General features: G+C 42.7%; 1 protein-coding gene across 1 annotated transcript in view; it reads right to left on the reverse strand.

The window, feature by feature from the left end:
• The window catches only part of USP6NL (USP6 N-terminal like), a 107,939-nt gene that overhangs the window by 14,566 nt on the left and 80,486 nt on the right, over positions 1–12,887 (reverse strand). Inside the window, exons 8-13 of the mRNA XM_033163202.1 lie at positions 11,848–11,896; positions 10,085–10,205; positions 8,466–8,560; positions 3,732–3,797; positions 3,515–3,614; positions 2,255–2,407 (exon numbers count right to left, since the gene is read on the reverse strand). Of these exons, the coding sequence (XP_033019093.1) occupies positions 2,255–2,407; positions 3,515–3,614; positions 3,732–3,797; positions 8,466–8,560; positions 10,085–10,205; positions 11,848–11,896 (584 nt within the window). The remainder of the gene's footprint in view (positions 1–2,254; positions 2,408–3,514; positions 3,615–3,731; positions 3,798–8,465; positions 8,561–10,084; positions 10,206–11,847; positions 11,897–12,887) is intronic.

The following is a 12,887-nucleotide window of genomic DNA, read 5'->3' on the forward strand; positions in this document are numbered from 1 at the left end:
CATTTGCAGAACTAGAGACAGACGAGGCATGCAAGAGTGAGGTAATGTCTAGAAGACGCTGAGAGCGAGGTTGGTGACAGATAGCATCGCCTGGAGATAGTGATTAGAAAAACAAGAATTGAACATGGAATGGGGAGATAAAACTCAAGGGCTGATGAGATTCAGAAGAAGAACAAATGAGGCATCCATTTTCTTCGCTAAACAGGAACTGAAAACAAATCTGACAGATTTTCTGGGATGAGGGCAAGGGGTATTTTGTGGGTACTTATGGAGAAAGAAAATCCCCATTTGGGGGTTGAAGAAATACACACACACACACACCCCGGCGGCCCTAAGTGGAATGCCTGTGCATGGGCATCCATCCCTGAGGCCCAAAGTGGGGGGAGACAGTATGGACGTCTATCAATAAAAGAGTCACCGTTATATCCACAGAAAAATAATGGAGAATCAGAATCCTTCATGCCTTGGGGGAATGTCCTTGGAAGCAGAGAGCAGCACAGTGTTGGTGCTATCCTTCACCAGCTGTGACCAGAACTTCCTCCGCATTCCTCTTCTCTAGCCAATCCCTGCTGCCAATCTGTGAGCTGGAGACTGACTGAGCCCCAGCCCCCCAAGATGATGAGCAGGGCTGGGCTTGGCAGGAAGGGGAGGAGCCCTAAACACCCATTTTCCTCCATGGAAGCCAGCACTCCGTAGGTGCCTCGGGCAGCACCTGTATTCAACAATCTCATAAGTGAGGGGAGGAAGGCGAGGTTGAGGGGTGAAAAACTGGTGGAAGGGCAAAGACTTTCTCCTGCCCACCCCAAATTTCTTACAGGCCTCAGTTTGCAACAGGAATAAATTATAATACTCAATATTTTCAGAAGTGCTTGCAATAACTCCACATTCAAAGCCTATGTCCAGTGCTGTCAGTTTCTACTTCTCCCCCCCTTTCCTGTCCAGGCTACTATTGCCCTAGCAGAGAGAAAAGGTTAAAAGCCACAGCGATCAGAAAATGGTATCCTTGCACATAATGCCAGGTGGTTAAAAGTAATTGAAGTAGGGACAAATAGCGAACTTTCAGAATAGAAAAGAGGCTTTTTTTTAAAATAAAAAAATGGGTCGCATAAGGTTCAAAACTGGGACATGCCTAAAATGATGTGCAGCTTGGAGTGTGAACTGACTAATTACTTGGGAAAGAGATCTTGGGATTGTAGTCAAATTTTCACTGGAAGCATAAATACTTAGCTCTGACTGAAATAAATATAGAGTGTTAGGAATACTTGGGAAAGGGGCTAAAAACAGATCAGCCCATAGCAATGGTGATCTACAGTCGCATTGTACAGGATGTTAATAGAATTGTGGAATTGGAAGGGACCCCGAGGGTCATCTAATCTGCAATGTTAAGAACATTAAAAGCCTGACAGTTTCAACAGACATGCTCTACGATTTCCTCCCCATCTTCCTAAGGAACAGCTAGTGCCTGACTTTTCTGCTCACTCTCTCATGTTACACTACACTGGCAGAAATCCTGAAGGACCCTCTCAATAGTGAAGGGTAAAATTCAATTTCCTTTCTCAGCTCACAAAAACCCACTTATCTATTAAACAGCACAGACATTCTTCTGAATGCTGGATGTGGGAGGCAAACAGTCCAGGAAACCTCCCTCCCAGCCCTCCCCTCTTTCTGCAATGATTGATAGGTCTAGAGAAGAGCATCTCTGATCATTGTTCACACTCAGAGGCGAAAATTGTTTTCTGGAGCCGCGTGCTAAGGCATGAACACAAGACCAGCATTTTAACCATGTTGCCTTCCTGCTAACTAAAAGGCCGCAAGTTTACCTCCTGTGCTCTCCAGGATGGGACAATGAGCCTGACCCACATGTGCCTTTCTGCAGAATGGATTGCTTGTAAAATGCATCTGTTCATCCAAACCCTGGTCAGGCACTGCCTTCAGGATGCGCAGTACTTGGCCAATTTCCTGCTGCAGGCATAGCTGTGCACCAGGAGAACAATGGTACCTGCTCCTTGCAGGGAATTTTGTTACACTTCCAGATTAGGAGCATGATAGAAGTGGGCATACCTTTTGGGGAAATGATCAGGATTTCCAGGAACGGGACACGAAATTGTGGATTTCCTGCACTGTGCCACAGTTACGCAGCACCATTCGAGGTGGTGTATTGGCCGGGCAGAGTGCCAAAAGCTGGGTAGACCCACAAACCAACTAGAATGGGCTGCTTGCTTCCAAAGCAGCGGCTGTGTCTTGAGTTACTTACCTGCTGCTGGCAGGTCCAACTTTGCTCGTTTCAGCTCCGCCATGGAACTCTGGAGCTGATCTATTACGAAGTCATCTTCAAAGAAGAAATCTTTGGCGAGGGTCTCCTGAAGAAATTGCACGAGTTCTTCCATTTGCAATTTCATCAGGTGTTCTAGGTTGGGAGGGGGAGAAGAGTACGACATCAGAGAGTAGGCTAAAATGTAGCCACATTTGCTTTCTCTACTGAAACAGAACTCTCTCTCTGTCAATTCATATCTATTAATTAATTAAACAAACAAACAAACAAACAAACACCTAGTGTAGTTCTAGAACTTTACAGAAACATAAGGCTGCCATATATCAAGCTAACACTGCTCTCTCTAACAACAAGCACAGAAATGGGGGCAGATCACAGGGTACTGAAAATCAAGAGGGAGGCATAAAGCATGGAAGTAACCATGGAAAGTGGCGTTGTTGTTGGGAGTGAGCACCGTGCCCTTGCGCGTTCTGTTAGCCCCTGCATTTTATTAAACCATTTTAGTCCTGCCTCTCTCAGAGACTGAAACAGGTTGCAGAAACCGTCTGACAAAAATAACCCCCCTAAGACGGCAGCATATCAACAAATACTCAACATAACTGAAACATTGCAATCATGGAGATAAGAAGCACCAGGTGTACCACCCAACAAAGGCTTGCTTTAAAAGGTGGGCTTCACAGTGTCTCCTGAAGTCAACAAGGAGGCCCAGCAAAGCACTTACAGAGAATGCTCATTTCAAAGCCTTGGGACTATCACCAAAAAGACTCCACTCATTGCTGTGATTTAATCTCCTCGGGAAATTGTACTTTTGAGTAGAGCCCTTCTGACCAGCGTCTATATTCCTGTTGGCTGGGAAGCGCACCGTGCCACCAGATTTATTGTGCATATTGTAGCCACATCTTTTGCAACCTATTTCTAGTCATTAGAATCTTCCCAACAGTGAAGCTGTGGTGGCTTTGGAGACAGTGTGAAATAAGCACCCACAAGATCTCTCTCCCCAGAAGTGCAGGGGGGAGGGGAGAGAACATCAATGGCTTGGTAGGTTGTAACTCACTGTGGGTTGCCCTGGGCAAGATAAAGTGATGAACAAATATTAATAAATAAATAATAAATAAACAAATATTACTGAGAAATACCCAACTGGAGAAAAGTGTTTGGTTTTTAATTTATTCATTTTATTCACAAGTGCCTGTCCATGCCATATGGCAAGTTAAGAGTTTATAGCCAGGGCAGAGATCTTACTTCTGTGCAGTTTCAAAATGGTATAAGACATCGCAGTGAGAACCCGTTCTCCTTCAAGTATGTAGATATCCCAGATCCTGAGGGTTAATGTAAAGGGAGTCTGCAATGAGAGAAGCCATGGGAGGCATCAGAAAAATAACAGAAATCCAGATTTGCAGTAAAAATGTGTGCTTGGGATGATTGGGGGTAGGGAAGACATCAAACAAAGTGCACTCACACGGTCAAGGAAACACTGGAAAAACCATTTCATTGTGTAAAATGTAGTGTTGACTTCCTGGGAGTCCTGCCAAGAAGAAGCAGTTTTATGAACTTCAGATACGAACACAGCATCACGCAAAGTGGCCACGTGGTTAATATTATAGAATTTATACTGCAGCCCATTAAAAAATATTACCTACAAACAAGGCATTTCTTTAAAAAACAAACAAACCCTATAATAATTAAAAGAAAAAAGACAGCACATACAAAAACAGATTTTACTTGCTAAGCACACAGCATAAACATTGGCAACTAAGACAGCATGAACTTCTGGACTGCAAACCCAAAGTGAAATGGCCAATGTATCTTCAGTTTGAAACCTAACTGCTTTCCTATGCATTCTTCCTCTCCACAGACAAAAGAAATACAAAGAGGTTAAACATTGAAGAGGGTGATTGTGAAGAATGCAGGGTTTGGGTCATGTGTTCTTTTAAAAACACATGTATTTGGTGTTTTTGGTTTGCTGGGAACAGCTTAGAAGAAAGGTTCCTGTTGCACAGTTAAAATGTGTGCCTAGGCATTCTCTGGTTACTGCAATGCTCCCACTTTCTGGAATATGATTCCATAGGGCAGACTGCCTTACTCTGAAGCTTTAGGGTTGCATATAAGCAGTCATTTAGGCATAAAGCCTGATCTACCTCAGTGTTTTTCAACCACTGTTCTGCGGCACACTAGTGTGCCGTGAGATGTTGCCTGGTGTGCCGTGGGAAAAAATGAAAAATTCAAGAGAATTACTTTATATATAGTCAATATAGGCACAGAGTTAATTTTTTTAACATTTTCTAATGGTGGTGTGCCTCGTGATTTTTTTTCATGGAACAAGTGTGCCTTTGCCCAAAAAAGGTTGAAAAACACTGATCTACCTGGCATAAGGAGGAAAAACCTCTTGTAGCCATACCCCTCTATGAAAAGTTAGATCCAGCTCACCAACTTTGGCGATGCTTCTCCTCTAAAGAAAGGGATGAAGGAATACAGCATACCTGAGCATGTACAGAATGCCTCTTTCATGCAGAGGCAACATAACAAGTAGCTTCCCACCCCCCACACACTATGGCAAACCAGGAACCAAGCCCTGGGACATGTCCCTTCATTCTCTGGGGCCAATTCCCCTTTCCCAGACCCTATCATTCTTGCCCATAGTTTAGTCAGAGCAGCCTGGTGCACCCCATATGTTTTCAACTACAACTCCCATCAACCCCCTACCACTGGCTATGCCGGCTGGGGTTGATGGGAGACGTAGTCCAAAACTTTTGGTGGTTCTGAGAAAGCTGAGCCAAGGGATGCGTGCCAGCTGCCCCTAACTGCAGATCTCATTAACAGGACTTAGAAATTATGGTCGGAAAGTTGGGTTTGTGTGTTGTGCTTCTGCACGGCGGGTTTTTGCTGCTGTTTGTAAGTGCAGCTCTTGGGAAGCTGTGGAAATTGCTTGAAGCTGATCAGAAAGCCCAGTGTGCTCAAACGCAGCGGGGTGCAACAGAGGCTTGCCCTTTGCCAACCCCTCTTCCTGCTGAGATTGAATGGGCAGAGGCGGAAGTGGCAGCTGCGCAATCTAATAGCATGGAGCTCCTGGGACACCGAGAAGCATGAATGGAACAGCATACTAGCCTGGGAATAAGGTGCAGTGGGAGGAAGTAGCGGGCACCATGGAGAAAGCAGTAACGCTGCCCTAAAAGGGTTTGGTACGTGGCTCTGTCTCTACAGAACAGCTCTACAAATAAGTGTCCCTTCACCGTGGCATCCCAACAATAAAAGAGGCTCCACTGGGATTTCTCAGCCTGACAGAGAGACTTGAGGAGCTGTTACGAATTATCTACATAAACACACCCAACTTTTGACTCTCCAAATTTCAAAAAGTGGTTGTGCCTCCCTCGCTTTACAGATTCAGCAGATTGCTGTTTACTTTCATTTATTAGTATAGAATCATAGAATCATAGAATCATAGAGTTGGAAGAGACCCCAAGGGCCATCCAGTCCAACCCCCTGCCAAGCAGGAAACACCATCAAAGCATTCCTGACAGATGGCTGTCAAGCCTCCGCTTAAAGACCTCCAAAGAAGGAGACTCCACCACACTCCTTGGCAGCAAATTCCACTGTCGGACAGCTCTTACTGTCAGGAAGTTCTTCCTAATGTTTAGGTGGAATCTTCTTTCTTGTAGTTTGAATCCATTGCCCCGTGTCCGTTTCTCTGGAGCAGTAGCCTCCCTGAACCTTCAGACACCCAGACGAGGAAACCTACTGACTGAAGGAAGGTTCACTTGATGTTTCCTCCCCTGGAAGGCAAGCTCCTCCAAAATTAAAGCAATAAGCAGCAACGACCTACAGTCCAAACTCCGTATGAACTCTGCTGTGAAAATTAAAACCACAATTTACAGCCTAGAGGTAAGCATGAAAGTGATTTCAGTTTTCACCAGCCAGTAGATTTAAATAATCCTTTTAAAAAACTCTCCCTTACCCATGAACAGACTTTGGAAAACCAATATGGCATACATGAGGTGACTCACTACGTTTAGAACATTTGCTGCAGATATCAAAGATTAAAGACTAGGAATGAAGTCTGTCTGCATTCAGCAGGAACTCTCCTTTCTTATAAATGTGCTCAAGTCCACAACCTAAGGCTACTGTTGATCCTGTCTCTAGCAATTTTAGATCTGATCAGAGAGTTAATATCAAACACCCTGAAAAAGAAACTAAATGTACTGTACTTCCTAGCAGGAATATGCTTCATGTTTCATAACCTTCCAGCACAATGGACAATATATATATATATATGAAAGGCTGGAAGCTTTTATGCATTTGGAAATATAATGAGTCCTCGCTGAAATAAAAAGCACAAAGTAGAGACCTTTATATAAAGGGCGCATCCAGCTACTCAAGGGTTGTATCCTTAAGCCTGTTTCACCATTACATCTCCTCCTTTCTCTGCACTGAAGTAATATAAAAATATCTATCTATCTATCTATCTATCTATCTAAAACTACAATTCCTGCATTATCTACAGGTATCTATCTATCTATCTATCTATCTATCTATCTATCTCTCTATCTCTCTATCTATATCTATAGATGTGGAAATACCACCACCAACTTGTTTTTGACACCTGTTAATGCATAAAAGTGCTATATTCATCCTGATCAAGCTATAGAAGATAATTACTGGTTACTGTTTGATGACCATCTGTCATGGATGCTTTAGCTGAGATTACCGCATTGCAAGGGGTTGGACTAGATGATGCCTGGAGGTCCCTTGCAACTCTACAATTCTATGATTCTTTGTTTCTTTATATGTATATTTCCCTTTTTAAAATAACTTGTTTATATATTGGGTTCATAAAGTTGGATGAATAGCTATGGCAGGCATTATCAAGTTTCCCTTCCTGTAACTTTCTGAGAATTTTGAATGCAGATGCTTGGGATGTCTCAATGAAAAGTTTTGAAAATAAAAAATAAAACAAGTTAAAACCCCCATAGGTTTCTTGGGGAAAATATACTGAGGTTCAGATGTAGCACTGCTCAATCTCTTAACCAGCGCTAGGAGATGGTGAGTGCAATCACTACAAATATCATTACAAATATACCCCTTTATTAGACATTCAGTTTCCCACCCCCCTTTTACTTTTTGAGCAAACTCTGGTTAGCATTATTGATGTTAGCGCTAAGCATAGTTGGGCCAAACTGGAATTTGAAAGCCTGCTTCTAAGGAGGACCGCAAACAGTGGTTTGACAAGAGCTAGGGTTATAGAGGTTAACATTGGTGCAGATGCAATACTTATTACTGATAGCTCTGAAATGGAAAGAGTGTGGAGGTGGGAACCCCCTTGGCATGGGAGGGGAGATATGGGAGTCCATGGATACTCTAAACTTCCTATCCTTGCTGTACTTTCCCATTAAAAAGCATAGGACAGGAGTGGGGAATTTGTGGCTCTACAGATGTTGATGGATCCAAAGGTTGCCATGCGTCCGGAATTGCCATAGCTGGAATACTGCAGTCAAAAGCAATGTCCAGGTGGTAATCGCAAAAATGTCTGGGAAAATCCGGGTGTGTGGCAACCCATGTTGGCAGTATCATTTTTGGCAATATTCCTTAAAATTAGCTTTAAAACTTCTTTTTTGTGTGCCAAAAAAAACTACTTCTGTGTCTGGATTTTGACAAATATGCCAACCCTATGGACCCCAACTTGCTTCTCCCCCAGCCAGGATGGCTACAAGTGAATAGAGATTTGGGGGGGTTGTTTCCCCATCCCTGGCTTGAGAAGGCCCACCCCTTGCTTTTCAGGACTATATACTATTATCACATATTGCTTATGCGGAATTAACCGACCTAAAATATTTATAATCTATGTATCATTACAGACTTAGTTAGAATCATACTACACCACAACTAGCCCCAGATCTTTGCACACCCCCTGCCCATGTTTCACATGGAGAAGGTTCCAAGTTCAATCCCTTGTATCACTTTAAAAGTATTTCATGTTAAACCGGCTTTCAGTGGCAGAACTGGGAAAGATCTCTGTCTGTGACAGAACCACTATTCAGCAAGGTAGATACAGAAAACAGCAACAGAACAATGGCCTGATTTGGCATAAATTCCCTACACACCAGCATAAGCAGGCTAGGGAAGAATTAAATATCATATTGGAACTTTTGCTGATGGGTTGGCCTTTTATGTACTGCGTATTCTGATGGCATTTACTTACAAAATGCTGCTTTAGCTTAGACAAAAATTTCTTCATTATTTTCTCGTGATGCTCTTGAAATCTCAACAGCTTGGGGAAACCCGGAATATAAAAACCTAAAAGGTTGGGGTGGTGAGGGGAAGAGATAATAAGAGAGAATAAAAATATATTAAATGCTAAAAAATTCCCATACCAAAAAAAAAAAGTTCACAGGTTTATGTGTTGAAGTGAAATAATTCCAATGGGGGTGGAAATCTCTTAAAACATTAAAATACAATGCAATGTCATGTGGCGTATTAAAGATTAATGTACTCATTGTGACGTAACCATAGATGACCAAGAGCCCATTTCATCAGATGCGTGAAAGCTGGTAATGCATACAGAAAAGGCAGCAGACTCTGCATAGAGGCCTTGAGATGCAATACCAAAAGTGTGATTTGGCATTACAAACCTGGACTGATGCACTCCCTTCTCCCCTGAAGTGCAAAGGTTAGAAGCTCCCAACTGCAGTTTGCAGCAAACCATCGTTTGCTGTTGGGTAAAACCATGCTGGCTAGGGGAGGCAGAAACACGTACGCCTGGGTCTGTTCCTGTAATATCAAACCATGGTCTAATGCTGTACATCAGGGGTGTCCAACTCCCAAGAGACTGTGATCTACTCCCACTATACATAAACTGGCAGTGATCTACCCATTGGATTGATCAAAGTTGTTGACCTTTTTTGGGGGGGAGACTTCACCGAAGTTCCGAAGTTGAGCTTTTTTTTTTTTTTATTTTATTTTGATTTTTTTTTGTGGGGGGGAGCCAAAGTTGTTGTTGAGCTTGCAAATAAGTACAAAATGTGAACCAATCCAATTAAGGAGGAGACAGACTAAGGATGGGGAACTTGTGGATCTCCAGACGACAATGTAGTAAACTCTCATCATCCCTGATCATTGGCCATGGTGACTAGGGCTGATAGAAGTTGTAGCCTAATATCATGGTTCTCCCATCCAAGGACTGATTTGTTGGAGGCATGTCCTGTTCACACTGTGGCCAGATGGTGCAAGTAAACACCAATGTTGCCAACAATGAGCGAGAGACTGAATTAAGAGATGCTGTGCATTTGAGATTGCCACAATCTTACGTTACTGATTATTAAGTTTATTTATATGCTGCTTTCCCATAATCATGTTTAAAGCATCACCATGCCCTTTATCCTAAATGCAAAAACTGCTTGCCTGCCCCAGGTTGAAAATGGCCAGGGAAGAATGCTGCCCCACAGGGTAAATTCCTGCTCTGAGTAAGCGGACACTGGAAATTTAATTCCACTCCTGATTTCCAGCTGCAATAATGGATTCAAACAAGGGCAAAACTTTCTGTGCAGCCAGCTCCATGCCCACAGAAAGCAGGTCATGTGCAGGGTTATAGTCCTTGCACATCATCACAAATGACCTCAAAAGAGCATTTTAAGAAGCCTATCATAGACTGTAGAAAAATTCTTGGTTAAAAAAACAACACATTTTCTAAGTATTTTGAGCACATTAACAGCCAAAAGGCCCAGCTTGCCGTACTACAAATCCAGTCCAGACTTCATAATAATAATTTAAAAATCAGATGACAATTAAACGGTGCTTTGCAACAAGATTTGGGTGGCATACCATGCATAGCATGCTTGGGTCCTGAGAAGAGTTTCACCAGGGCCCAGAAGGCATCTTCTTCATTCATATACATAAGAAGTAAAGCTGTGATGTGGCTCATTCCCTGACAATATCCAACTTCCTAGGAGAAGAAAAAGTAGACAAGCGTTTAGGAATTTGCAAACAGCGACAAAACCCAACAAAAACACGCCACAAATGACATGGTCAATCTGATTCTTGTGGCGTGAATAGGAAGCTGTTAGGGACAGAAGAACTGCAGCCCTGTGGATCACTTAAAAAGTGTGGAAGAACAAGTGGTGGTGTTGCTGAGGGCCTCATTCTGTTGTGGACCATCTTCCTGGAGCCACAGGCCAGTGGGTCAGATGCAGAGCAATGGATGCAACCATGCAAAAGGCAGAGGTTTCTACATGTGCACATTAATGCGCCCTTCGTCACCCTTTGTCCAGGCAAGCAAGAGGCATTGTCAACCACTGAAGGCACATTCCAGATCTGCAGTTCCACCTAGCCCCTGGCCCTTGCAACACTTTGGGCTTGTTCTCTCCTGAATCCCTTCAGACTGTAAGTGGAGGCTTGCATGATGGAACGCTATTGTATTCAAATCTAGTCCTTGCGCACAGAAAGCTTGTATTTCAAGGAGATGCTTAGGCCACAAACTCTCTTTTTAATTCACCTTTCCTCCCTACTCTCCTTTCGAAAATGTGCACCCAGCACGAGCAAGAATTCCAGTTCTGTGTAACCTGAAAAATAACCTATCTCCTTGCTTAGATTTTTTATCCTACCCTATCCCAGAGGTTAAGTGTGTGTTGCAATTTGCAAACTAAGAATTCTGTGGCCGCTCGGAGACCAACAGGTTTTCAGCAGCACATAAAGTGGATGACCTCATTAAAGGTTATGCTACAATAAACCTGTTGGGCTTTATGGCGCCATCAGAGTGTTAGTTGGCTTTGCTGCAAAGATTAGTCCCCTGGAATTTGAAAACAAAACCCCAAAGGTGGAAAGGGATGCTTTACACTTTCGTGAAGAACAAAGGAGCAAGGCAAAAAAAAAACCTCTTCGTTGACACCAAATTCACTGGCTCCTTATGCTCTGTTAACACTGGCTGCTCTTAATAAAATACAGTATTTTATTACTGATCTTGTAAGCTTGCTTCTGATCTCCATGGTTTTAGACAAAAAAAAGAAAAGAAATTACTACAGCAACATCTGGTAGCATCTGGTCAATAATCAGAAACACCTTCTTTGAGCCACAACTTGCAGGCAGCACACTGATTACAATCAAACAATCTCATTATTTCATCTTCCCCTTTAGAAATTCTGCTTCTGTGGCTATAGTTACAGTGGTAATGTTCATACAACCAAATATTCGCTTAATAAACCAGGATACAAATGAGCTGTGTGCACTCGCACACAACCCATTTACAGCTGCATCGCTTTCTCTGTTTGTGTGAGTAGCAAAACAGACCAGGAAGACACAGCTAACCATGGCTTCCTGCTACATGTGAGCTGGAAACACTGGTTAGTGTTTTCCACGCAAGCAAGGATTTAGAAACCAACCAATGGATAAAATTTCACTTGTTTGGAAGCTATTAACTTGTTGTTCACAGATGCACACAACCTATCCATATCCTAGCTTACTAAATCAAGATTTTTTTAATAAAAAAAACACACACACACACATTACCTATGCAATATATCGAAAATAAGCGTTGTAACTGAGTGTATATGAATTTAAATCAATATGTAACCACATACTATGTGACTTACCGTATTATACACAGAATATGCAGCTAAAACATGGAATAAAGCTTGTTGTCTAGAGAGAAAAGACAGAAAGTAAATTTTATAACTCATTTTTTGTGCACACTAATGAAATACTTAATGAATTATGATATAAAACATCACTACCATCAGGACTTAAGAAGCACATTTTGTACATTTGTGTAACCTTTGTAAAAGGATATTTGTAAAATTCTTGCACACTTTAATACATTTGAAAACATCCGAAGGCTAACAAGTCGGTCCTCCAAAAAACCCATTTTATGTCAAGCCTAATTTCAAACCAAAGTTCTAAAACAGCCCCACTGCTGCCAAAGAAATAGAGGACTTCTGCAGAAGGGAAGGAGTTTGTGCAATTATTATTACAATTAGGTGTGCAACAAAATGTTGCAGTGAGGAGGGCTCCTATTCAAGTTTCTAGCCACTCCATTACAGTCCCCAGCCAATTTGGCTGCCTCTTTGCCCCCCCTCCCCAACAAACACTGCTGCTCAATTAGCACCCATTGCCACCGGAATGTCCCCTATTCAATGGCATGTTTTCAGGAGGCAGTGATCAACAGAGGGGAAATGTGCTATCAGTAGCATGTGCTTAGGTTTGTTGGAAGACTTAGCTGCAGTAGGTTGCAATGCCAAACCACGACTTGCTATTAATGCATGAAACATCTACAGGTCACAACAAGGTGTGGCATGTTCAGGATCCATCAAAGTGCTTTGTTGTTGTTGTTCAGTCATTCAGACATGTCCGACTCTTCGTGACCCCATAGACCAGAGCATGCCAGGCACTCCTGTCTTCCACTGCCTCCCACAGTTTGGCCAAACTCATGCTAGTTGCTTCGAGAACACTGTCCAACCATCTCGTCTTCTGTCGTCCCCTTCTCCTTGTGCCCTCAATCTTTCCCAACATCAAGGTCTTTTCTAGGGAGTCTTCTCTTCTCATGAGGTGGCCAAAGTATTGGAGCCTCAGCTTCAGGATCTGTCCTTCCAGTGAGCACTCAGGGCTGATTTCCTTAAGAATGGATAGGTTTGAT

This window comes from Lacerta agilis, chromosome 10 (assembly GCF_009819535.1).
Source record: "Lacerta agilis isolate rLacAgi1 chromosome 10, rLacAgi1.pri, whole genome shotgun sequence".
In the NCBI taxonomy this organism is placed as follows: domain Eukaryota; kingdom Metazoa; phylum Chordata; class Lepidosauria; order Squamata; family Lacertidae; genus Lacerta; species Lacerta agilis.